Here is a 22918-nt window from a genome sequence, read left to right as displayed (position 1 = left end):
ACAGACACACACACACACAGACACACACACACACACAGACACACAGACACACAGACACACAGACACACACACACACAGACACACACACACAGACACACAGACACACAGACACACAGACACACACACACACACACAGACACACAGACACACACACACACAGACACACACACACAGACACACAGACACACAGACACACACACACACACACACACACACACACACACACACGGGAGGGGGGACCCTTAGAATTCAGATTCCAGATTACCTCTTCTCATAAATAAAATTTAACTTTATAAATCTTTCTCACACACACACCCCTACGTGAAAAAATCCTAACTGCAAGAGTTGTTAACCTTTGAAATCTATTCGAAATACTTCATCCTGGGAACTGTATCTCGCGGGGCTTAGGAAAGTTGGGTACTAGCAGACACTCTATCTTCTCCACCAAACTGGATTCTGGAGCTACTCTGCAGAACAGCAAATGAACAGGAAGTAGGGACTGAAAGATGGATGAAAACTGTAGTGGGAGGGAATCAAGTGATTCTTAGGTGTTCTGGGGCGACACCGAGTGGTGGCTGGAGATAAACACTTGCGGGGTAGAGCAGGTTAGCCAGAGCTCCAGGAAGCAGGAGGCTGAGGTTCGGCCCTGAGCTCCCGGCAAGGTATCCAAGGCCTGGGGGAAGGTGGGCCGCGTAGGACAGGTGCACCCTCTGAAGGACGACTCCGCGAGAGAGAAAGTGTAGGGGACCAGGCAACCGTGCTGGGACACCCAGGTCCTTGTCGCCAGCCCAGTCAGTGGGGCGGAGCCTCACGACGTGGGGCGGAGTTAAGAAGCGCGAGGAAGGGCGCGGTCTCCAGAAACCTGAGAGCCAGGACCAGCCTGGAGCCGCTCGGTTGCTCTGGGCAGCGCGACTCTTAAGCAGCACCAAGCACTTTATTACCTGCCGGCGAGAGAAAAGAGCAGTCCCTGGCTGCAGCACCCGAGAGCCACAACGCTGGCACAGCACCGCCTTCCGGTTCCGGCCTTCGGCTGACACTAGCTCGTTCTGCAGCTCGCAGGGTTCCATTGCCGCGCTGCCACAGCATCAGCCACAACGGCGCACGCGCGGTCAGGGCTGGCTCGTCCGGAACTACGCTGGCGCGGCTCCGCAGGGGCGGGGCGCCGGCGCTCCTCGCTGTACCACTGCGCAGGCGTCTGGACTAAATTGCGCAGGCGCCTTTGCTTATTGCCGGACCAAAGTGTCAGCGTGACTTGTGACAACCCTTCTCTCTATACCTACCGGGTCACCAGGCCTCCCTTAATATTGGCCTAGGCAAATCACTATGGCTAGCCTTACCACTAGGCTCTTGGGATATTTCCATTGCCTCATAAATATATGGCGACAATCTGGGTCAGGCCACACCTCAGCAAGATCTAACTACAAAACATTTGCTTTCTATGTAAGAAGTAATTTAGAATGCTGAGTACATTTCGTGTTGGGAAAACTTCGTGAAACTATTAAGCCTAGTGTCTAATAGTGGCCATTTATTAGGTAGCAAAGCGTTGCTTATAGTAATTTTTTTAAAGATTTATTTATTTTCTGTATATAAGTAGCTGTCTTCAGCCGCACCAGAAGAGGGAATCAGATCTCATTACAGATGGTCATGAGCCACCATGTGGTTGCTGGGATTTGAACTCAGGACCTCTGGAAGAGCAGTCAGTGCCCTTAACCGCTGAGCCATCTCTCCAGCCCGCTTATAGTAATTTTGAAAATTACTACTCCTTAGAGGGTTTGCGCTGGGGCATAGTGCAGGAAGAAGGCTAAGTTTGCGATGTGTATAGGTTCCAAGGTGTTTTAAAGTCACGACTCTTAACCTTCTAACTGGTCTTTGTATCTCCAGATTATTAGTTCTAGTGTAACCATTGGTTTCCTGAGACCAAGACATCAGAACCAGGGAACTAAGCTACCTTATTGTTCCTGCATGTGAAGTCTTGCCCCACTATTACACGATGACAGGCAGGCACTGTGATATGTTTTGTTTGCATGCAAGTGCACTGTGTTTGTGCTTGTGGGGGCCAGAAGAGGGCACCAGGTGTCTGGAACTGGAGTTTACTGACTGTTGGAACCTCCCACAAGGGTGCTAGGAACCCAGCCCTCATCCTCTGAAAGAACAGCTGGCACTCAGCCATAACCCATCTCTCCAGGCCCCCTAGGTATCATTTTAATTAACCATTAGGTTGTCAGGAATGCAAGATTTCAGACACAGGGTATATAGTTTGCAAACCAGCAGCTAAAGCATATTTTACCAGGAGAAAGAGACTGTACTAATAAGATCAGAATGGTAAAATATGCCCTTTAATACCATGGATCTGATTCATGTTAAGGAAATTGAACTTTATAGTACAAGATATGGAAATCTATGGAACTTGGGGACAGAAACACATCAATATTTAGCAATAGTTGGCTCTATATTAAGTACTGAGATAACCACATCTGAATTTCAGAAAGAACTGCTGAGGGGCTGGGGATTTAGCTCAGTGGTAGAGTGCTTACCTAGGAAGCGCAAGGCCCTGGGTTCGGTCCCCAGCTCCGGAAAAAAAAGAAAGAAAAAAAGAAAGCAATGAGCTTTATATCCTGGTTTTCTGTAACTGTTCAGTGGTGGCTTCAGTGAATGAACTGTGAACATGGCCCAAAATTCAGAAACCAGCACTGATGCTGTAGAGCTTCTTACCATTCTTTCTCTTGTGTTTTCTTCTCCTACCCGCCAACCTTCCCTGGGCCTCTAGGATAAACGAACCACATTTCACAGGCTGTGGGTCAATAAGCTGTCACAATACATCTGCCAAGGACAGAGTAAGTAGCCTTATCATCTCCTTCTGCTTTCTTTTGGCTCTGGGACCGAGACACTTGTGGTTCTAGCTGGGTATGCTGGTGCCTCTACCACACAAAGGGGGCGCTAGAAAGACAGCTCAGTACTTAATAGCAGACACTGCTCTTCTAAATTAAATTAATTCCAGCACTGGGCAGACAGAGGCAGGTGGATCTTTTCAAGTTCAATGCCAGCCTGGCCTACACATCAAATTTTCAGGACAGCCAGGGCTCAGTTGTGTGGCAAGCCTTGTACACAGCATTTGTCTGAGCACGTGTCACTCACTGAAGCAAACACAGAAGACGACTAGGGTGACAAAACTCCTAAGATTCATGTGCGCTAAAATTGCTCCAGGCGGCTTCTTTTACCTTTTCATTTTGCTCTTTGTTTTTCGAGTCAGGGTTTTTCTATGTAGTCCTGGATCTCACTCTGAAAGACGAGGGTGACCTCAAACTCGTAGGTCCACCTGCTTCTGCCTCCTGAGTGCTGGGATTAAAGGGGCTACTGCCCAGCTCGCTGGCTCTATCCATCCATCCATCCATCCATCCATCCATCCATCCATCCATCTATCATTTTTCATGTAGATTCACAGTATGAAAGGACAGTAAATCAGTCAAGTTTGGGCAAACATTTTACTGATGCTTCAGGTTGACCAGAGAAGCAGCTGAGCTTGTGGGCAGGCATAAGATAAACAGGCTGAGCAATAAGACCAGGAACCTAAGGCTGGAGAGATGGCTCAGTGGTGAAGAGCACTGACTGCTCTTCCAGAGGTCCTGAGTTCAATTCCCAGCTACCACATGGTGGCTCACAACCATCTGTAATGAGATCTGATGCCCTCTTCTGGTGTGTCTGAAGACAGCGGTGGTATACTCACATACATAAAATAAATAATTCTAAAAAAAAAAAAGTTCCTCACATGTCTGTTGAAGACAGCACTACACACAAATTCTCTTAAAGCCATTTGAGACAGTTCATTTTTAATGTTTTCTTAAAAAAATACAAAGGAAATTAACTCTATCAGCAAACACAATTCAGGGAGAGAGGAAAAGTGGGATTCCAGAGCAAAAGGCAAGTGCAGCCCAGTTCCGGCTCCCACACTCTCCTATTTGCTATACCAGTAACTGCAGAATTCACCATGACAGAGGAGCCAGAATGGCAGCTCGGGAACATTGGCAGAGGTGCGGAAACTAACAAAAGATTTTCAATTGTCCTTGATTATTTTGTTCCAGGATGAATAAAATACACTGTAATGACAAGTACAGAAGATATAGCAGGAAGAGAACTGAACGTACCACACAGCAGTATTAAACACTCCTCAGTGGAAGTGCGCCCTTAAAACAACAGGGCAGTAATCAGTACCTGAACTACTAGGCTGCAGCAACCCCACCCATCCCCAAATAAATAGTGTGGAGGCGAAGTAACGTGGTAGCACTTGATTCACCAGGAAGATGGTCTTTTCACCCACATAAGACAAATACTGCCACGGCTATGGGAGCCCTGGCAGGGACTAAGATGATTGTAAAATCACAGATATTTCTAGTTTACCACAGGTATGTTGAACTCTGCACATTTACAGCATTTCTTATTCTAACCTTTTCCACTGTTAATCTCTCAGTCTCCAGTGCCAACCAAGATGGTGCAACATTTTACATTAGAAAGACCATGGAGTCAGATAATATGTCCTTGCCAGCCTTCCAGTTCACACTTCAGTGATTTTCTGGGTTCACCCACATTCCATTCAGCTCCTGCCACTTACTCAAATCTCTGTGCCAACTATGTCTCCCTAAGTGAGAACAGCACGAATCTTCCTTCTTGGCCTCTCAAATGTTGACAGTGATCTCTTGGTTTCCTACAGAAAGGAACTGTGGTGCCTCGAGCTACCTCTGTATTTAGAAAAGATATTTTTGCTTCTGAGTGGAGAAAAGACTTTCATTTTACCAAGCTTATATAAACTGATATCCTTCCAATCACACAGGATGGACACTGCCCACATCTAGTAGGCCATACTCACCTTAATTCTCTGCAATATACGAGGCACAACACATACACACACACACACACACACACACACACACACACACACACACACACACACACACACATTCTCCCAAGCACATGGTAAGTTACAAACAGAAGAAAGTGCTCCTCAGACCACAGAGAGCCATGATCTGTGTCTCTGATCCGTGTGTGCATTCTCTTCCCTTGAGGACCTGTTCCCCGTGCGTCTGAGCAGGATGGCCAGTGAGAAGGAGCATGTGCGTCAAATAAGTACAATCATCACAGCACTGGTGCCTGTAATCGCCCTGTGCACACAGTGAGAAGTGAACATTCTGGAAAGGATCCTTCATTCTCCCACAAACTGTTCCCAGCTGGTGTCCAAATAACAGTTACTTTTCTCGGAGAACACACACACCAGCGTCACAACGCTGGGTTCCCATGGAGGCCACTACTTCCCAGCTGTCGATGATAGGGTCATAACACTCAATGCTGCTCAGCAGAGAATTCCCATCGTATCTGACAGGGGAAAAAACAAAAGAAAGAAATGAGGTCTCCAGCCATTTATACACAAGTCCTATCACCTGGGCAAGGGTCCACGCCCCGCACTGGGCCGGGAATGGAAATAGCCCCAGTGGTTGTTCCCACAACACACATTACGCCTCCATCCTGAATGGATTCTTGCCTTGGATACATGGCTCTGGCCCACTTTCAAACTCCTCACCCTGCGATTGCATAGAGTCTCCCTCGAAGCACTGTGGCCCCTACATAGCATCGTGGTGTGGTCATACTTGTGACAGTTGTCCAGGAATCCGTGCGAATGTTATAAGCTTCAACAGAAGAAAGGTGGGCTGTACCATCGAACCCTCCCACCACATAAATATGGTCATTCAGTAGGGCTACTCCAGCACCTGGGGAAAAGAGAGCATTGGCAAATGAAGGTCAGTAAGTCTAGCATCTGATCCCAGTAACTCACTACTGGCTGAGTTGTGGAGATGAGGGACGCAGACGTGTCACACAGGCTTAGAACACTTTAATACAGCAAATGTTAGTGCGCACACTGGCCAACCCTTAGGCTAGGACCTGGAATTCTAGTGGAGGACTGACATGGTTCTCATCTTTGTTTTCATTAACTCACAGACTCCCTCTTCAGCTGGCTAAACAGAAAGCAGGAGGAAAGGTGTTGGTAAGGATGAGAGGAGCAAAGGAGGATGGCCATGGCTCTGCTGTGACCTCTGTCAGAGGCAGTTAGCTGGAACAGCACGTTGTCTGCTCTTTGTTACATCACAGCCTATCCCACTAAGAGTTCTCAGCTGTCATTCAGATGGACCTCTATGACAGTACTTGCCTAGTATATGCAAGGCCCTGTGAGCAGTCCTCAGAATTTTTTTTTTAAATTATTTTTAGGCACTAGAGGTTTTATGTAATACTCATTGCTATTTATTATCAGGTATATGTCACATGTCTGCAATCCCAGGATTCCTTGGAGTCTAAAGTTAATGTGAGCTACATACAGTGAGATCTTAGGTTTAAAAAAAAACCAAAAAACCAAAAAACCAATGTAGTGGTATAACTTGAAGCCAGAAGCAGAAGGATCACCTCATAGCAACTTGTACATGACCAGGACTGCATGGTAGGACCCTCAAGACAAAGTCTAGCCAGGTTGGCAGTGGATGCCTTTAATCCCAGCACTCAGGAGGCAGAAGCAGGTGTATGTGGATCTCTGTGAGCTCAAGGCCATCTTGGTCTACAGAGTGAGTTCCAGGACAGCCAGGGCTACATAGGGAAATTCTGTCTTTAAAAAAGCCAAACATCAAAGTTCAAAGAGTAAAAGAAGAATACACAGACCTCAACAGGACAAAAACACTTACTTAATATGTACTACACAGATAAATTAGGTTAGGTGGGGTTGGGGATTTAGCTCAGTGGTAGAGCGCTTGCCTAGGAAGCACAAGGCCCTGGGTTCAGTCATCAGCTCCGAAAAAAAAAAAAAATTAGGTTAGGTGGTCAGAACTACAACAGGAGGAAAGTACTGACGAATAAGAAATCAGGGGCTGGGGATTTAGCTCAGTGGTAGAGCGCTTACCTAGGAAGCGCAAGGCCCTGGGTTCGGTCCCCAGCTCCAAAAAAAAGAACCAAAAAAAAAAAAAAAAAAAAGAAATCACTGCCCTCAAATGTACAATCTGCCTCAAAGTTCATACTGCCTTCATCATATTGTAGGGAAGGCGGAGGTGAAGGAGGCCGGACTGTGACTCCAGTTTACGTTGAGTCTAGGGTGAAGTACAAACTCCAGTTCTATCCCACTGATACCACACCCAGAACTACACTGTCATTGTACACATCCCGAGACTGACAGCACTTCTGTCACATCATAGATTTGACTTGGTCTTACCAGAACGCTTGGTGGCCATAGGCGTAACATTAGTCCAGTGTCCTGTATGGGGATCATATTTCTCAACTGAATTTAATATATTCAAGCCATCATATCCTCCTGAAAGACAAAATGGAGAACATTCCAAAAAGAAATGTAGATTCTCAGGCTCATTTTAATTTTAGTTGGCCTGTGAAAAATTCAATTGATTCAGTTCTATTTTTTCCAGGTCGGAGAATATGCAACATCCTGCACATTGCTTACAAGAAAAATATAATCCTATTCATGGACAATACATTGAGATAAATCAGAGTTTTTGTTTGATGTGAGTATATACACATAATTTTGGTAAAAGTGATGCCCTCTGGAGTCCACTAAGCTGGCCCAGCCCCACCCCAGGCTCATACCTAGACAGTAGATTATGCCGCTGGCCACCACTAGTCCCGCGCCCTCTCGAGCTGTCTGCATATCTCCCAGCATACTCCACTGGTCAATGTTTGGGTCATACCGCTCCATACTTGTATGACGCCTGCTTCCATCAAAGCCTCCAGAAACGTAAATCATATCTGCTCAGAGTGAACAAATTATAGACTGTTAAATTAAGAAGGAAAAACTTCTAGGACTTTTTTCTCTACAAATCACTGACTGTTAAGATGCGAGGAGGAGATGCACACATGAGTGTAATTACCTCACTCAGGAGATTCAGGAGGAGCTTCAGGAGTTCAAGGCCACTGTGACCAGAGACAAATTCAATGCCAGCCTGAGCTATTTGAGAACTTGTCTCAAGCAAACAAATTCTTATTCTTTCTTCAAGTTGATTTTTATTATTGTTCTTAAATTTCCCACTGTGTATATTAACTGTATATGGTAGTGTGTGTGTAAAAGTATATTTTGTACTCTGAGCATTTTCCCCTTAGATGATAAGTCACTCAAGTCTCGGAAGAAGAAAGGCAGTACAAACAAGCATTTAAAGCTCATTCATGCCTTTATGTACACCCGAGTTTCAGACAAGCTACACAGGGAAATTTACTGAACTCCATCTCAAGAAAATAAAAATTCTTAAGAGATCCGGGTGGTGGTGCATACTTTAAATGTCAGCACTCTGGAGGCAGGGGGAGGTGGATCCGAGTTCAAGGTCAGCCTGGCCTACAAAGGGAATTTAAGGGCAACCATGGCTATATAGAGAAACCCTGTCTTGAAAGACAAAACAAAATGAACTACAAAAAGAAATACTTAAAGGCACTGACGACTGTCCACATGGAATTTATAAACTATGACCAGTGCCCATGACCGTACAGCACAATTGAGCTCAGACATCGGTCATGCTCCCATCAAAGTAGAGGAGCTAAATGAAGCAGCATTTATCATCAACTACCTCCCAGTGTGGTGGCTCCAGCAAGGCCTCGCCGCACATTCATAGGGGCCACAGAGTACCACACTCCGTCTTCATCTGCTGTGTAGTCTAGACACTCCACTGAACTGAGGCGGGAACGGCCATCATAGCCACCAATCACATAGATCCGATCATGTAAGGAAACCGAGGCCACATACCGTCTCTTGCGAGTGATACTCTATGGATTTGGGAGAGAAAAGGAAGAATACCATTCAGATGGGCAAGCTCTAGCCCCACCTTTCTCCGCACCCTGCCTGTTCTAATCTTCTTTGCTTATACCCTGCTTCCCTTCACACAAGGGAAACCCCCTTGTGGCTAAGGTTCACCTTGAAAGGGGCTAGGTGACCACCTACAGAGTGAAATGCTTCTGCCTCATTGGGAGGTTTACAGAACATGTGATAGCTTTCTACTCCCCTTAAGGCACTGCGCCAAGAGACTGAATATCCTTCCATAGGAAAAGAACTGGCACATTGCTAATCCTGAGTCAGTACTGAAATACCCTAAAGGGTACGAGTGGTCCAAAGGCTTTCCATGTCTCCTCAGAAATGGTTCTTGGTTGTACAGTACTGAAATACCAAAAGGAGACTTAACTTTTTCAGTTGAACAGGACTCAACATAACTGAGTTTAATCTAGCACAGCATGACCAACAGTACAGGCTGTGCAGCCTGAACGGTGGTGGCAGCTAAATGTAATACATGGCTCCTGACACTTCCACAGTGAGAACTTCTAAACAGACAGAAACTAAGCTGGGTGTGGTGGTGGCACATGCCTATAATGCCAGCATTTGTCAGCCTGAGGCAGGACTGTCATAAATTTAAGGTCAGCCTGGGCTATACATTGAGTATCAGGCCAGCCAGAGCTATACAGCAAGACCTTATCTCGGTTGGGGATTTAGCTCAGTGGTAGAGCGCTTGCCTAGGAAGCGCAAGGCCCTGGGTTCAATCCCCAGCTCCGAAAAAAAGAACCAAAAAAAAAAAAACCTTATCTCAAAAAACAAGCCAACTGGTGGCTCAAATGTGTAACCCTGGCACCCAGGAGGGTGATGAAAGCCTGTAAGTTTGAAGCCACCCAGGGTTACATAGTGAGACTTTGTCCCAGGGAGGGATGTGTGTGTGTGTGTGTGTGTGTGTGTGTGTGTGTGTATGTGTGTGTGTGAGCAAGACAGTTTCAGGAAGTAAGGAAGCCTGTATGTTTGTGACCAGTCAGGAATACAAAGTGAGATGTCTCAAAACAAACAAACAAAAAAGGGACCAGCAAGATAGTTTGGTAGGTAAAGGTGTCTGCTGCTAAGGCTGATAACCCAAATTTGATCCTTGAGAATTGTTCTCTGACCTCCACACACATGGTATGGCACAGATACGCCCACATGTGTGGACACACACAAAAACAATGGAATAAGAAATGGAAAAAAAAAAAAAAAAAAACAAGAAATAACTACTACTATCCAAAGAACTATACACAGTGCGGCTGAAAGGGACATGCACTGTGCTATTCTGAGCTTTTCTACTCACTAAGCTGGTCATTTATGAGCTAGTGTCAAGAACCAATGACATTTCAACTTTGCTGGAAATGGTTCCACCATGACTTACTGGCAAAAAGCTCCACTCCTGTGTCTTGGGGTCATATTTCTCTACCACATCAATAGGAGACTGCTGGCTTCCGAAGCCCCCAACCACCAGAAGCACTTCATTGGCTCCTAAGGACAAAGGCAGGAAAAGGCAGGTTACTTCAGTCTGGCTAGGTGACTGCTTTCAGGGAAATATAAGTAGAAAGGTTCAAATAGGAAACTGCTGTCTTTTTCTGGAGGCACTAGGTACTGGATCAAGGGCCTCAGTGTTCTACCACTACTTGTAAACACTTCTATACCACATTCAAAACTTTTTATTTCAAGACTGGGTGTCTTACTTAGTATAGTACCTCAGGCTGGTTTTGAAATCACTCTGTGGGGTTGGGGATTTAGCTCAGTGGTAGAGCGCTTGCCTAGGAAGCGCAAGGCCCTGGGTTCGATCCCCAGCTCCGAAAAAAAAAGAACAAAAAAAAAAAAAAAAAAGAACCAGAAATCACTCTGTATAGCCAGGCAGGCCTTGAACTTGCAAGCCTTGTCTCAATCCCTGACATAGCTAGCTTACAAACCTGTGCCACCAGGCCCACCTAGGCTGCTTTTATATTTGCCTGAGAAATAATGTAAAAGCTGTATAATAGGAAGGTATCTGTTTTTTATTTTGTGTTTCTATGTGTTTGAGAATGTCTGTGTGTTCTCTTGACCTCCACACACATGGTATGGCATAGACCTGCCCACATGTGTGGACACACAAAAACAACAGAGTAAGAAATGGAAAAAAACCCTCAAAAATAACCACTACTATCCAAAGAAAAGAAAAGAAAAGAAACTCTTGGGGCTGGGGATTTAGCTCAGTGGTAGAGCGCTTACCTAGGAAGCGCAAGGCCCTGGGTTCGGTCCCCAGCTCCAAAAAAAAAGAACCAAAAAGAAAAAAAAAAAAAAAAAAAAAAAAAGAAACTCTTTATCGATACCTAACTATCCACACAGCACGGCTGAAAGGGACATGCGCTGTGCTATTCTGAGCTTTTCTACTCTTTTTTTTTTTTTTTTCAGAGCTGAGGACCGAACCCAGGGGCTTGTGCTTGCTAGGCAAGTGCTCTACCACTGAGCTAAATCCCCAACCCTACTTTTCTACTCTCAAAGGTGGTCATTTATGAGGTGAATGCAGGTTTTGTGAATATGTAGGCACTGGTTACGCCTTGTATTTTCTGTGTGCGCCCCTCTTGTGTCTGGTTCTGTACTGCTCTCTGCCTTGCTTTTTGAGACAATGTCTTACTGAACTGTGGGAACTCTACAATTAGGTTGAACAGACTCACCAGCAAACTCAGGGCCTTCCTCTGCACCTCTGCAGCACTTGGGCTGATGGTGAGTGCTGCCATGACTGACGCATGCTGGGAACCAAACAGGTCCTCATGCTGCTGCTGAGCTGCTCTCCTGCTGCAGGAAGGCACTTCTTTCTGAGGCTATAACTTTTCAGAGTCTGAATCTTTGAGACGCACTCATCACCATGGAACAAAGTCCCAGGCCCCCAAGACTGCTCCGTAGGTAAGATCATTGGCTGCTAACTGATGACCTGAGGCCAATCCCCAGAACTGACTCCCACAAACTGTCCAAATGCGCACCCCCAACACACAAAATAAATGCTAAAGAGAATAAAGACAGCCCTTTGTTTTCTTACAGAAAGTAACAGCCTGTATATCAAACTTTCCCTCCCCTAGAGTCGTATTTCTGGCCTTGACTCTCTTCATAGGGCGAAACCTTGGCAGAGTTCTCCTGGACATCTACTCTGAAAACTCACGGGAAGGCAGTGCATTGGTCAAACAATTCAGTAACTAGGGGGTTTTTCAGCCTCTGTGTCAAGTGTCTCAGGTAACCGTGGACTGAAAGAGCAAATGCAGCACCACATATCTGACAAGACAGATCCAGTCTACTAACAGATCTGACATCCAAGCTTTCTTTTTTTGCTCCCCTTCACCCCCATCCCTTTCCATTTATTTATTTATTTATTTGTTTGTTTGTTTGTTTGTTTGTTTATTATAAGTACGCTGTATTCAGACACCAGAAGAAGGCATCAGATCCCATAACAGGTGGTTTGTAAGCTACCATGTGGTTGATGGGATTTGAACTCAGGACCTCTGGAAGAGCAGTTGGTGCTCTTAACCTCTGAGCCATCTCTCCAGCCCACTCCCATCCCTTTCAATTCTTTGAGAACATGTTCCTCTGTGTCTCCAATTCCTGAACTCAAGTGTTCTCCCACTTCAGCATGTACCAGATCACATCTGGCTAAAACATGCTAAATGACACTATAAGGATATGATCAGAAAAATACAGTAAGTTTTCCGTTCATCTTTTTCCAGCCATTATTTATGTTACATTATGTAGTTTCCATCTTTAAAAGTACCAATAAACAAAACACATCAGAGGCAGGCAGACCCCTGTCAGTTCGAGGCTGGCCTGGCCTGTCTCAAAACTAAAGAAAACCAATCAAAGAACAAAAAAATTCACATTTTTTTGCTGTGACTTTGTTCGGCAGCTTGTAAAGGCTAAAGAAACAGTAGTAGTCAGGAAACAGATTTTGTTTTAAACCCCAGAAAAATGATAACTGCCTGTCAACACAAAATTGTTCCATAAATACTAAAGTTCACAGTAGAATTTGGGCAGAGAGGTCAGTATGAGTCACTTTTGTTTTTGTTGAGACAGTCTTGTCCTGTAGTTCAGACTAGCCTCAAACTCACCATCCTGCTTCTACCTCTCAAGGACTTTTACTGTAAAACATTTAACGTGTTTTAGCCAGATGCCATTTATCACCATGCTGACCTACTTAGGGATTTCATGGGTTTACATGGCTAGGACTCTAGCTTAGGGTCTCAACCTTCACTATAAAGGACTTCATAATTTTCCAAGGACAGATCCTGTTTTGAGAGACTGCTCCCTGAGATAGCTTAGCTGTTATAGGCTAGGCTCACAACCAAAATATAAGACAGCTAACAAAGTAAGCATTAGTAAGTCCCAGTAATCACCAGTAACCTTTTCTTTCCGGGCAGGGTAGGAGGGGGAAGATGGATAGGGTTTAGGGATATAGCTCAGAATGGCCCTAAACTTGTGATTTTTTTTCCCCCTGCTTCAACATCTCAAGTACTAGAAATACAGGTGTGTTCTACTATGCCAGGTGCTTTTTGTTGCTGGTTTTTGTTTGTTTGTTTGTTTGTTTGCTTTTGAGAACAGGTCTCTCTATGTGGTTCTAGCTGGCTTGGAATTCACTATGTTGACCAGGCCAATCTAGAACCCAGAGAGATCCAGCTGCCTCTGCCCCCTGAGTGGACCCAATGTCAGATGATTCCTATCTTTTACTTTTGCTAATCAGGACTGAAGAGAAGCTCTCACCTGCTAGGCCAGTGCTCTCACTGAACTACCTCCCCAGTTACTTCTCAGCTTTCATCGTGAGACACAGATGTCTTAATGTACTTGGCAGGCCAGTATGAACTTAAAATCCTTCGGGCACTGGCCTGAGTATCTGTGATTACAAATGTACACTAGGACAACTGACAAGATTAATGTGTAAGCTATTGTATGTCCTTAAAAAATCAAAATCGATCTAGTCAAAGATAATGTCAGCATTTTTTTCAAAGCTATGAATTACATAAAACTAAATCTAAATCCTTAAGGTCAGAAAATAGTTTAAAGAAATGTAGATGGCAAACCTCTAGAGAATCTTCTGCATTTTCTGGCTCATAAAATTTTTCATTGGCTTTAGTTCGGTTTAATAAGCAATTAATGAATGTTATTATGTAAAAAAAAAACAAAACCCTACTTCTGTCTTGGGAAGCACCCTAGTGAGTGAACTCAACCCACTTTACACGGATACAAGCTGTGGCTCAGAGGACAAGCCTTCACAGCAGGTGTCTAGAGTTTACAGAACTAGGAAGAGTGAGGGACACAGCTCAGTGCTGCTGCACTTGGCTAGCAAGCCTCAGGCTGATCCCTACAGAAGATAAAAGTGAAGATAATCCGTGATATAAAGTTAGGAACAGAGGTCTAATGACAAAGTGCCACCTGGTGCCACCCTCCCTGCTCAGTCACTGCTTCACATGCTCGTCTACAAACATGCTATCTTTGAGCTAGACACCGTGGACTCTTACTTCTTTTTTTTTTTTCTTCAATATAAGTTTCCTTTTATTTTGAGACTGAAAATAGTGGAATGAAATTGCTTTGTGGCTGAAACAACTTTTACCGGGAAGGGGCCCGGAGTGCTCATCCATCCAAAAATCAAACTTGCCAAGTCTGAGCCTGCTGCCTCCCTCCCCCAGTTCAAGAATAGAGAAGGGTGGGAGGTCAGCTCAATCTAATTCAGAGTTGTGATGGCTGACTTTTTATTTCTAAGACCACAAAGGTAACTGCACGTTCCTAGGGATAATGCTGCGGTGTGTAAACTAAACAAGCTGCTAACCTGCCCTTGCCAGCCCACCTGTAGGACAGGTAATACTGCTAAAGGCCGAGTGTGGTGGGTCTCTGCTCCTCCCAACAAGTATTCAAGAGCTCTTGCCTTTTAAGGGCTGAGGACCAAACCGGAGGCTCCCATTGGAGGCAGGCCTTCCATCACTGAGCTATAAGCCTACCACTGGCCCATTTTCAAAAATGATTTTTCCCTTAGATGTCCTGTCAGCATGGCTTGGTGTCTGTAGTCTAGCTACTTAAGAGGAGGAGGAAGAGAATTAAGAATGTTAGGTCAGATGGGGCTACAGTGCAAGATTCTATTTAAAGGCGACAGAGAGAGACAGAAGCAGAGACACAGAAAGAGAAAAGAAAGGGTAAAGGAAAGGGGGATAAGGAACTGACTCAGCAGGTAAGGGCATAAAGGCATTTACCCCCAGTATGGACAGACCTGAAGTCTGATCCCCCAGGACCCACTTGGTCCTCTGACCTCTACACACACCATGGTCTGTGCACTGTCCTCCCACCACTGTGGGAGAAGTGGGAAGGGGGAAAGGCCCCAGCTGTGCACACAGGCCTCGATGTTCTGCATACTGCCACACCCCCTGGTAGAGCTGTGCTGTGATCTACTTATCATCCACGCCTCTACAGGAGGGCCTTGGGCTGTACATCATTCTTTGGAATATCAACAATATTTGGTCAACATACTCACTTTTTTTTTAATGACTTATTTATTTCTGTATATGAGTACATCATTACTATCTTCAGACACACCAGAAGAGGACATCGGATTTCATTACAGATGGTTGTGAGCCACCAGGTGATTGCTGGGATTTGAACTCAGGACCTCTGGAAGAGCAGTTGGTGCTCCTAACCACTGAGCCATCTCTCCAGCCCCAACATACTCACTCTTAAAGACTGGATACACTGATGGGGTTGGGGATTTAGCTCAGTGGTAGAGCGCTTGCCTAGGAAGCGCAAGGCCCTGGGTTCGGTCCCCAGCTCCAAAAAAAAGAACCAAAAAAAAAAAAAAAAAAAAAAAAAGACTGGATACACTGGTGATTACACTCCTACGCCCATTCCACCAAGAACAGGTAGGAAAAAGGAAGGCAGGACATGGTTTATATAATTTCACCTTGGCTCAGCAGTGTAAACATGTTTAATACTGTGTGTGTGATTAGAAAACGGTTACTATATCTTATAGTTAAAGGAAGGAAATGGCTGTGGTGACTCATGACTATAACCTGAAACTTAGAAGACTGAGGCCAGGTGGCTTGGGTTCAAGGTCAGCCTGGTTTACACAATGAATTCTAGGCTAGCTTGGACTATAATGTAATAGCTTACCTAAAAATAACAAAATAAAACAAATCCCCTAAACCAAACCAAAAAATGGAAATTATGCAAATATTTTCTGTAACTTCTGTTCTCACACTTTATTCCTTAGTCTATATGTGTTGATCTATATTTTTGTACATACTACATGACATATAGATCACATGCTTTTGTCATACTGCAGGAGTTAATACCTTTCCTGGTTCTTCTTTGTATGCTTTTAGCTTATGTATGTGTTCCAGCATGAGTTTGTATGTACAAGTGTGCAGGTGTCTTTGCGGAGCAGAGAGGACCTCAGATCCCCTGAACTGGAGTCACAGACTGTATGACTCTCCTGATGTGGGTACTGGGGACCCAGACCACGTCTTTGGGGCGAGAGCCGCGCTCTTAACCCCGGAGCCAGCTCCAGCCCCAGTTCCTCTCTACCTCCCTCCTTCTCTAAACACTTCTGCGTGGTAGAATTTAGGGTGTTTTTAATTTTTTTGCTTCTATATATTTTAATATTAAACACACAGTATGTATGACACTAAAAAGCACTGGCGGTGGGCGGGACTGGAGAGATGGCTCAGTGATTCAGAGCACTGGCTGCTCTTCCAGAAGAAAGAAGTTTGGTTCCCAGCACCCACTCGGTGGCTTACAATTGTCTGCAACTCTAGCTCTACGGGGATCTGGCATCCTCTTCTGGCCTCTGGGCATATACATCCTCCATTCAGGAGAAACACTCACATACAATAAAACAAAATAAAAACACTTAAAATGGAAAGAATTTCATTAAAAACAACAGCAAAGAGGCCCACAGACATGGTGCAGTGGTCAAAAGCTCCCACTATTCTTAGAGAGGAGGTTTGGTTCCTAGCACCCAGGTGGCTCATAACAGCTTATAACTCCACTCCAGGAGATCTGGTCCCCTCAGAAACTCACGTAAACACAGATACACACGAATAAAAGAAATTTTAAAAACAAAACAAGAAAAAAACTAGAAATAAACACTGCTTACTCCTCTATCAATAGACAACTTGATTATCAATATCCAACATATATTAACTCTAAAATAAAAAATAAGGAAAGTAAATAATGATAAAACATTAGGGGCTAATGAGATGGTTCTGTGGCTAAGAATCTGTTCCTAGAACCCACATGGTGGTTTACCACAATCTGGAATTCTAGTTCTAGGGAATCTGATGTCGTCTTCTGACTTCTGTGGGCACTGCACACATGTGGTACACAGACATGTAAGCAGGAAAACACTCGAAACATATATAATAAAAATAAATAAATTCTTAAAAAAATAAAAGCAAATGAAGTACCACTTCATATATACTTCATAAATGATAATCTACAAAACAGCTGTACACAGTCACAGGGAGGCTCTCTTGTCAGAGAAGTAACAGGGAACAAGATAAAAATAGCCGATATTTACTCTGTGCCAGCTAGGTATCTTATCTGTGCTCCAATTCAGTCCTCCCAAAAACCCACTCAGAAGAAACTAAGCCTCATTTTAGGGGTAAAAGCATAGGATCAAATAAGTATTAATATATATATATATATATATATATATATAGAGAGAGAGAGAGAGAGAGAGTGAGTCAGTCATTGGAGACAGGGTCTACTATTTAGCCCTGGATGCTTTGGAACTCACCATCTGGACCAGGCTACTCTTGAACTCACAGAGATCAACCTGACTAGGCCTCCTGAGTGCTGGGATTAGTGCTCTGTCCTATCCAGTTAGGATCAGATAAATTGTTATCGCCGATCACCACTGGCAGGGCTTAGATTGAACCTCTCTCTGTTTGCTAACATAGGCAGCACTTATGTGACAGTAGCTATTCCTAGCCTTTTCCTAGCCTTCTTCATCTAATTGTCATAACTTTCTTAGAGCTGGATGTGAAGTTGATTCCCAGGTCACAGATAAAGCATCAGCAGACAGAGTAAATTTCCTGCCTAAGGTAAGGAGTAAACCAGAAATCTGTACCACAACTCTGGCCTCATAGTCAGGATTTTACCCTTGATATGTGACTGTCAGAAGCCCTGTAGTTTTAGGACTGTGTTTGTTTGAGACAGTTTATCATGCTGGCTTCTGACTGTTTATGTGCCCAAGGATGAACTTACTCTTCCTGTCTCTACCTCCTAATTGCAGGCATTTACCACCATTTCTGTTGTGCTGAGGCTTGAACTCAGGGATAGGGAAGCACTAACAACCGAGCTACATTCCAGCTCCAAGCCCTTTATGTAAACGCTGAGGTAGAAATCTGATGCTACATAATATATGATAATTTGTAAGATGGTTTTCTCTTTATCTAACTGAATCTCTAATAGCTATGTGCCATAAAGACTACAGGAAATAAAAGCTTAAAATGGCAGCTACTTGCCTAAGGAGATTAAAATCAGGTCTGAAAACAAGTCTACTATATGTATTACAGATATCACACTGTCTGAAAAAGGAGTAGAAAGACACCTCCAGGGGTTGGGGATTTAGCTCAGTGGTAGAGCGCTTGCCTAGGAAGCGCAAGGCCCTGGGTTCGGTCCCCAGCTCCGAAAAAAAGAACCAAAAAAAAAAAAAAAAAAAAAAAAAAGACACCTCCATTCTGCCAGGAATACCAGCTTACCTAGTCGGGCTCTTGTCCTGGGTCCTTGCATCTGACTCCGAAGTTCAGGCCTCAGGTGAAACTTCTTGGCTTCATCAACTAGGTCCCTGCACTGTAAACTACAGCGGATAAAAGGCTAAAAGACAGAAGGGGACCAGGCATCTCTAACGTTGTAATAACAATGGCGCATATAAAGCAGAAAGTTGTGTATGCAGACAAAAGCATGTAAGGACTAGTACGAATCCTGAGGGAGCTGGCTTCACATCCCAGCTCCAGGACTTGGAGGATTTCTGAGACTTCAGGCCAACTCAAGGCTACATAGTGACTTCTGGGCCAGGCTGATCTAGAGGGAGACACTGTCTCAAAAAGACAAGACACATGTTCTCTCTCTCTTGGAAAAATTGTCTTCTCCAAAATAATTTCCCCAAAGCTATCTCTCTCCTTCCTTCCTTTGCTCCCCAACCCACTTCATCCTTTCTCTGCGACAGGTTCCCCGGTAGCCCAGGTTGATCTCAAACTTACAACAGGGCATAGGATAAGTTTTAACATCTGGTGTTTCTGCATTTATCTCCCAAGTTCTGTGTTATAGGAATGCATTCACCATTAGCCCAGCTCTCACATCTATATCCAATGGTGCTCTAGATGGGTGGGAGAAATGGCCCACTTTGGTAAAAGTCCTCCCATGTAAACACGATGACCCAAGTTCTGTCACAAGAAACCACATAAAAAGCTAGACAAGGGGGCTGGGGATTTAGCTCAGTGGTAGAGCGCTTACCTAGGAAGTGCAAGGCCCTGGGTTCGGTCCCCAGCTCCGAAAAAAAGAACCAAAAAAAAAAAAAAAAAAAAAAAAAAAAGCTAGACAAGGTAGCCTATACTTGTAATGCCCCTACTAGTGGATAGACAGGCATATCCTTGGGCTTGTTGCCAGCCCAATCAGAAACTCCAGGCCAGTCAATAAGAGACTGCATCTCAAAAGCCAAGGTGGATGGTCTGAGGAACAGCACCAAAGACTGACCTCTGGTCTACATGTGCATGCCTATGTGCACATATACACATATACCTACATAGAAAATACATCTCTGTATTAGTGTCTACCTCCACACTGTACTTTGCTCTCTAGTTTAGAAAAACAGTCCCTATACACCGTGCCAGTAAGGTCTCCAAATGGCTCCTAGCTGGGAGGAGCTCTGCTGAAAGGCAGGCATGTCAAGGCCTACACTTTCCCTTCAGGCTCTGATACCCACTTCTTAGCTCGGCTAGACTGAGGGCTGGTGACAGCTTGGCTGTTCTAGAGCTATAGTCTCCATGGTCTTTTACAGTTTCTCCAAATGAATAAGTTTGTAAGCAGCTCTTTATATATACAGTAAGCCTTCCTTAGAACTGTACCATCTGCTTCCTGTTGGGATCTTCAACTCACAGTTTTAGTAGTTTGACTCCAAGAAGTTTTTAGTATGCATTGGAAATATACAACAGTAGCAACCACTGCTGTACACACATCTCTAAAAGCTTCTGCATATGAATACTGGCAACCATGTGGGTCCCTAGCCAGTGGTATAGTGTGGCCTACATTAAGGGCAGGCCTTACCACTTGAGTTAAACCTTTCAGAATCCCCCCTCACAGACAGACCAGTTGGTGTGTTTCCCAAATCAGTCTGCTGATAGTGAAGCTCATCTTCACGCCCTTTGTGTCAATCTTTACATTATATTTTGGTATAGAGATCTGGAGCTAGGATCTGGAGGCTGAAACCCTAAATCAAACTTTCCTTAGGAAGATGACCCACACCTAACCAAGGGGAAAAGCTCAGCGGGCACCAGCTTTTCTCTCCGCCTCCTGACTGTGGTACACATGACCCACAGCTTCATGGGTTTTCTGCCATGACTTCTTCAGGATGAACTATAACTTTCAACTGTGAACCAAGATAAACCCTTTCTTCCTTAAGTTGCTTTTGTGGGGTATTTTATCACAGCAACAAGAAAACTAACCAATAGAAGGCTTAAGAAAGAAGGGGACTGGGTTCGGTCCCCAGCTCCGAAAAAAAAGAACCAAAAAAAAAAAAAAAAAAAAAAAAAAGAAAGAAGGGGAAAATGAGTTTGAGATGTGACATTAATTAGCCTGAATTTTTTTTAATTGGGGGGGAGGGTGTTCCAATATTTGTTTACTTGTTTGAGACAGGGTCTCATACAATCTAGGGTGGCCTTGAACTCTTGATACGCCCGCCTATCTCTACCACGAGATGACAGGCCTCACCACAACAGGCCAAGCAAATTTTGTAAAGTGAATAACTAAGAAACTATTTTTATGACCTAGGTGCGACCTCGGCGCTGGGCATCTGTACCATGGCGGTCTCTCTCCTGCTGCGGGGAGGACGAATCCGGGCGCTGAAGGCTGCCCTTCTCGAGGCAAAGGTGTTCCGAGGAGAACTGGCTTCTACAGTGCCCCTGTCTACAGAGTCCGAGAATAATAAAAAGGCGGCAGGACCAACTAGCAAGACGGAAAGTGTGTTCAAAGAGCCCACACTGGTTCCCGAGTCGAGTGACACCACCACCTACAAGAACCTGCAGCATCATGAGTACAACGCATTCACCTTCCTAGACCTGAACCTGGACCTCTCCAAGTTCAGGCTGCCACAGCCGTCTTCAGGACGAGAGTCGCCCCGGCACTGAACTCAACTCAGGGTAGACCCCCGTGTGGTCCCTTGAATTCTTGCCTGTGAGAATAAAAGTCAGAGGCACAAAAAAAAAAAAAAAAAAAAAAAAAAAAGAAAAAAAGAAACTATTTTTATGGTTAACTTTTAAAATAGTCAGGTCCTGGCCAAGAAGTAACTCAGCCACTGGGCTTCACCTATATGATACAGATCAGCGCTTGCCAAAGGACACCTGTCAGCGGAGGGACCGCCTCCACTGGACTGGGTGTGTGTCAGAAAGCAAGCTAAGCAAGCCAACGGAAGCCAGTCAGTAAGCAGTGTTCCTTCACCACCTCTGCTTTAGCTCCTGCCTGCAGGCTCCTGTTCTGAACCTGAACCCCTGCCCTTGGGTCCCTTGATTATGGACATGCAAGGAAATGAACCCTGCCCTCCCCATGCTGCCTTGTGGTCATGGTGTTTATCACAGCAGACAGAAAGCCAAGTAGGACAGCAGTCCATGCAGGGCAGTGTATGTGTGCACGCATGCGTGAATTATAGTGTACACACACACACACACACACACACACACACACACACACTATTACAAACATTGTTGCAACTTAAGTTAGAGAAATATCTTTATAAAACAGCAGAGAGCTCAACTGCATTAAGCTGAGTAAATCAGACTTACTAGAGGTAAAAACATGAGGGTTTGCCACACAAAGCAACTTTTGTTTCATCTTTTTCAGAGCAATTTATAACAATTTATGTTTAACAGAGACTGGTACACGGTTTTTATAAAACATTCAGAGGCACATAAAACAAAAAGGAAAATTAAGTTAAATTATGGATTTTCATTTGTGACAGAGGCCTGAGTTACCAAGCAATAAATATTTCTTATGCCTAGAATGTTTACCGCTCCAGCCTTCCTGTGGAAAGGGACAGGTGACTTGGCCTACATTAAAGCTGCTGGTTTGGAGTAACTGGGCTGTGGAGTTAGTGGAGTCTCTGGACACCAAGGGCATGCCTGATGTGACTTACCTCAGCATCAATCACATCTGTAATGTACCTAGGGGTCAGCAGGGGCATCCGAACATACTGCAGGAGGTCAGGCAAAGACTCCTCTCGCTCCTTCTTGGCATGCTTCACCCAGTTGATGACAGCCTCAAAGACTGGCTCTTCAGAATCCACCTATTACAGAATCCACATCACAGACTTTTACTTTCCCAGTGAAAAAGCTTCCCACACTAAAAAGCAGCCATGCTCACTTTCTCCTTTTTGCTCCTTGCCCTCCATTACTGTTACTTCCCAGCTTCCAGAAACATGGAGGTTCTGGGAAAACAATCTTTCCAGATACAGGAAGAGAATTATAAGCAATTTAAAAAGAACTAGGAAAGCATTTAATAAAGATGAGCCACACGTCGGCCTTCCTTTCAGAACTCTATCTACTCTTGAATTCTTGTCTGGTCATTCCTGCGACTTTAGTAAACATGGGAGAGAAAATCCGTTATCCTAATTAAAATTGAAATAATTTTTATTCATAGTTGCCTCTGAAGCAAGAACTTCACTTTATCATCATAAATAACACTACAGCTTTCAAAGTATGGTTAGTCAGCATTTAAACAACTACTATGTGTTAGATTCTGTGCTGTTTTGACATATAGTTTCAGATCTTTGAGGATCTTCAATTATACATGATAAACAGATAAAGTAAGAAACACTCTCTAAAGTATGTATTATATTATATTATATGTATTATTTTCCACCAGGAAAGC

The 22918-nt window shown here is 44.3% G+C and overlaps 2 protein-coding genes and 1 pseudogene across 12 annotated transcripts in view; 1 reads left to right on the top strand and 2 right to left on the bottom strand.

The window, feature by feature from the left end:
• The window catches only part of Rabif (RAB interacting factor), a 12626-nt gene extending 11543 nt beyond the window's left edge, over positions 1-1083 (bottom strand). The window contains 1 exon segment of the mRNA NM_001007678.2: positions 942-1083. Coding sequence (NP_001007679.1) covers positions 942-1067 — 126 coding nt within the window. The 5' untranslated portion in view covers positions 1068-1083.
• Positions 1084-3806: 2723 nt separating this feature from the next.
• Klhl12 (kelch-like family member 12) overlaps positions 3807-22918 on the bottom strand; it is a 33772-nt gene continuing 14660 nt past the window's right edge. For all 11 annotated transcript variants that reach the window (XM_087580081.1, XM_087580083.1, XM_087580082.1 and 8 more), the window contains 8 exon segments: positions 22185-22334; positions 18541-18655; positions 10200-10306; positions 8592-8787; positions 7624-7782; positions 7238-7336; positions 5570-5756; positions 3807-5364 (listed from right to left, as the gene is read on the bottom strand). In XM_087580081.1, coding sequence (XP_087436207.1) covers positions 5238-5364; positions 5570-5756; positions 7238-7336; positions 7624-7782; positions 8592-8787; positions 10200-10306; positions 18541-18655; positions 22185-22334 — 1140 coding nt within the window. In that variant the 3' untranslated portion in view covers positions 3807-5237.
• Positions 20822-21255, top strand: Ndufv3-ps1 (NADH:ubiquinone oxidoreductase subunit V3, pseudogene 1; annotated as a pseudogene).

This window comes from Rattus norvegicus, chromosome 13, assembly GCF_021556685.1.
Source record: "Rattus norvegicus strain SHRSP/BbbUtx chromosome 13, alternate assembly SHRSP_T2T, whole genome shotgun sequence".
In the NCBI taxonomy this organism is placed as follows: Eukaryota; Metazoa; Chordata; class Mammalia; order Rodentia; family Muridae; genus Rattus; species Rattus norvegicus.
Note: the sequence above shows the minus strand (reverse complement) of the source record. Positions and strands in the feature narration are given on the sequence as shown.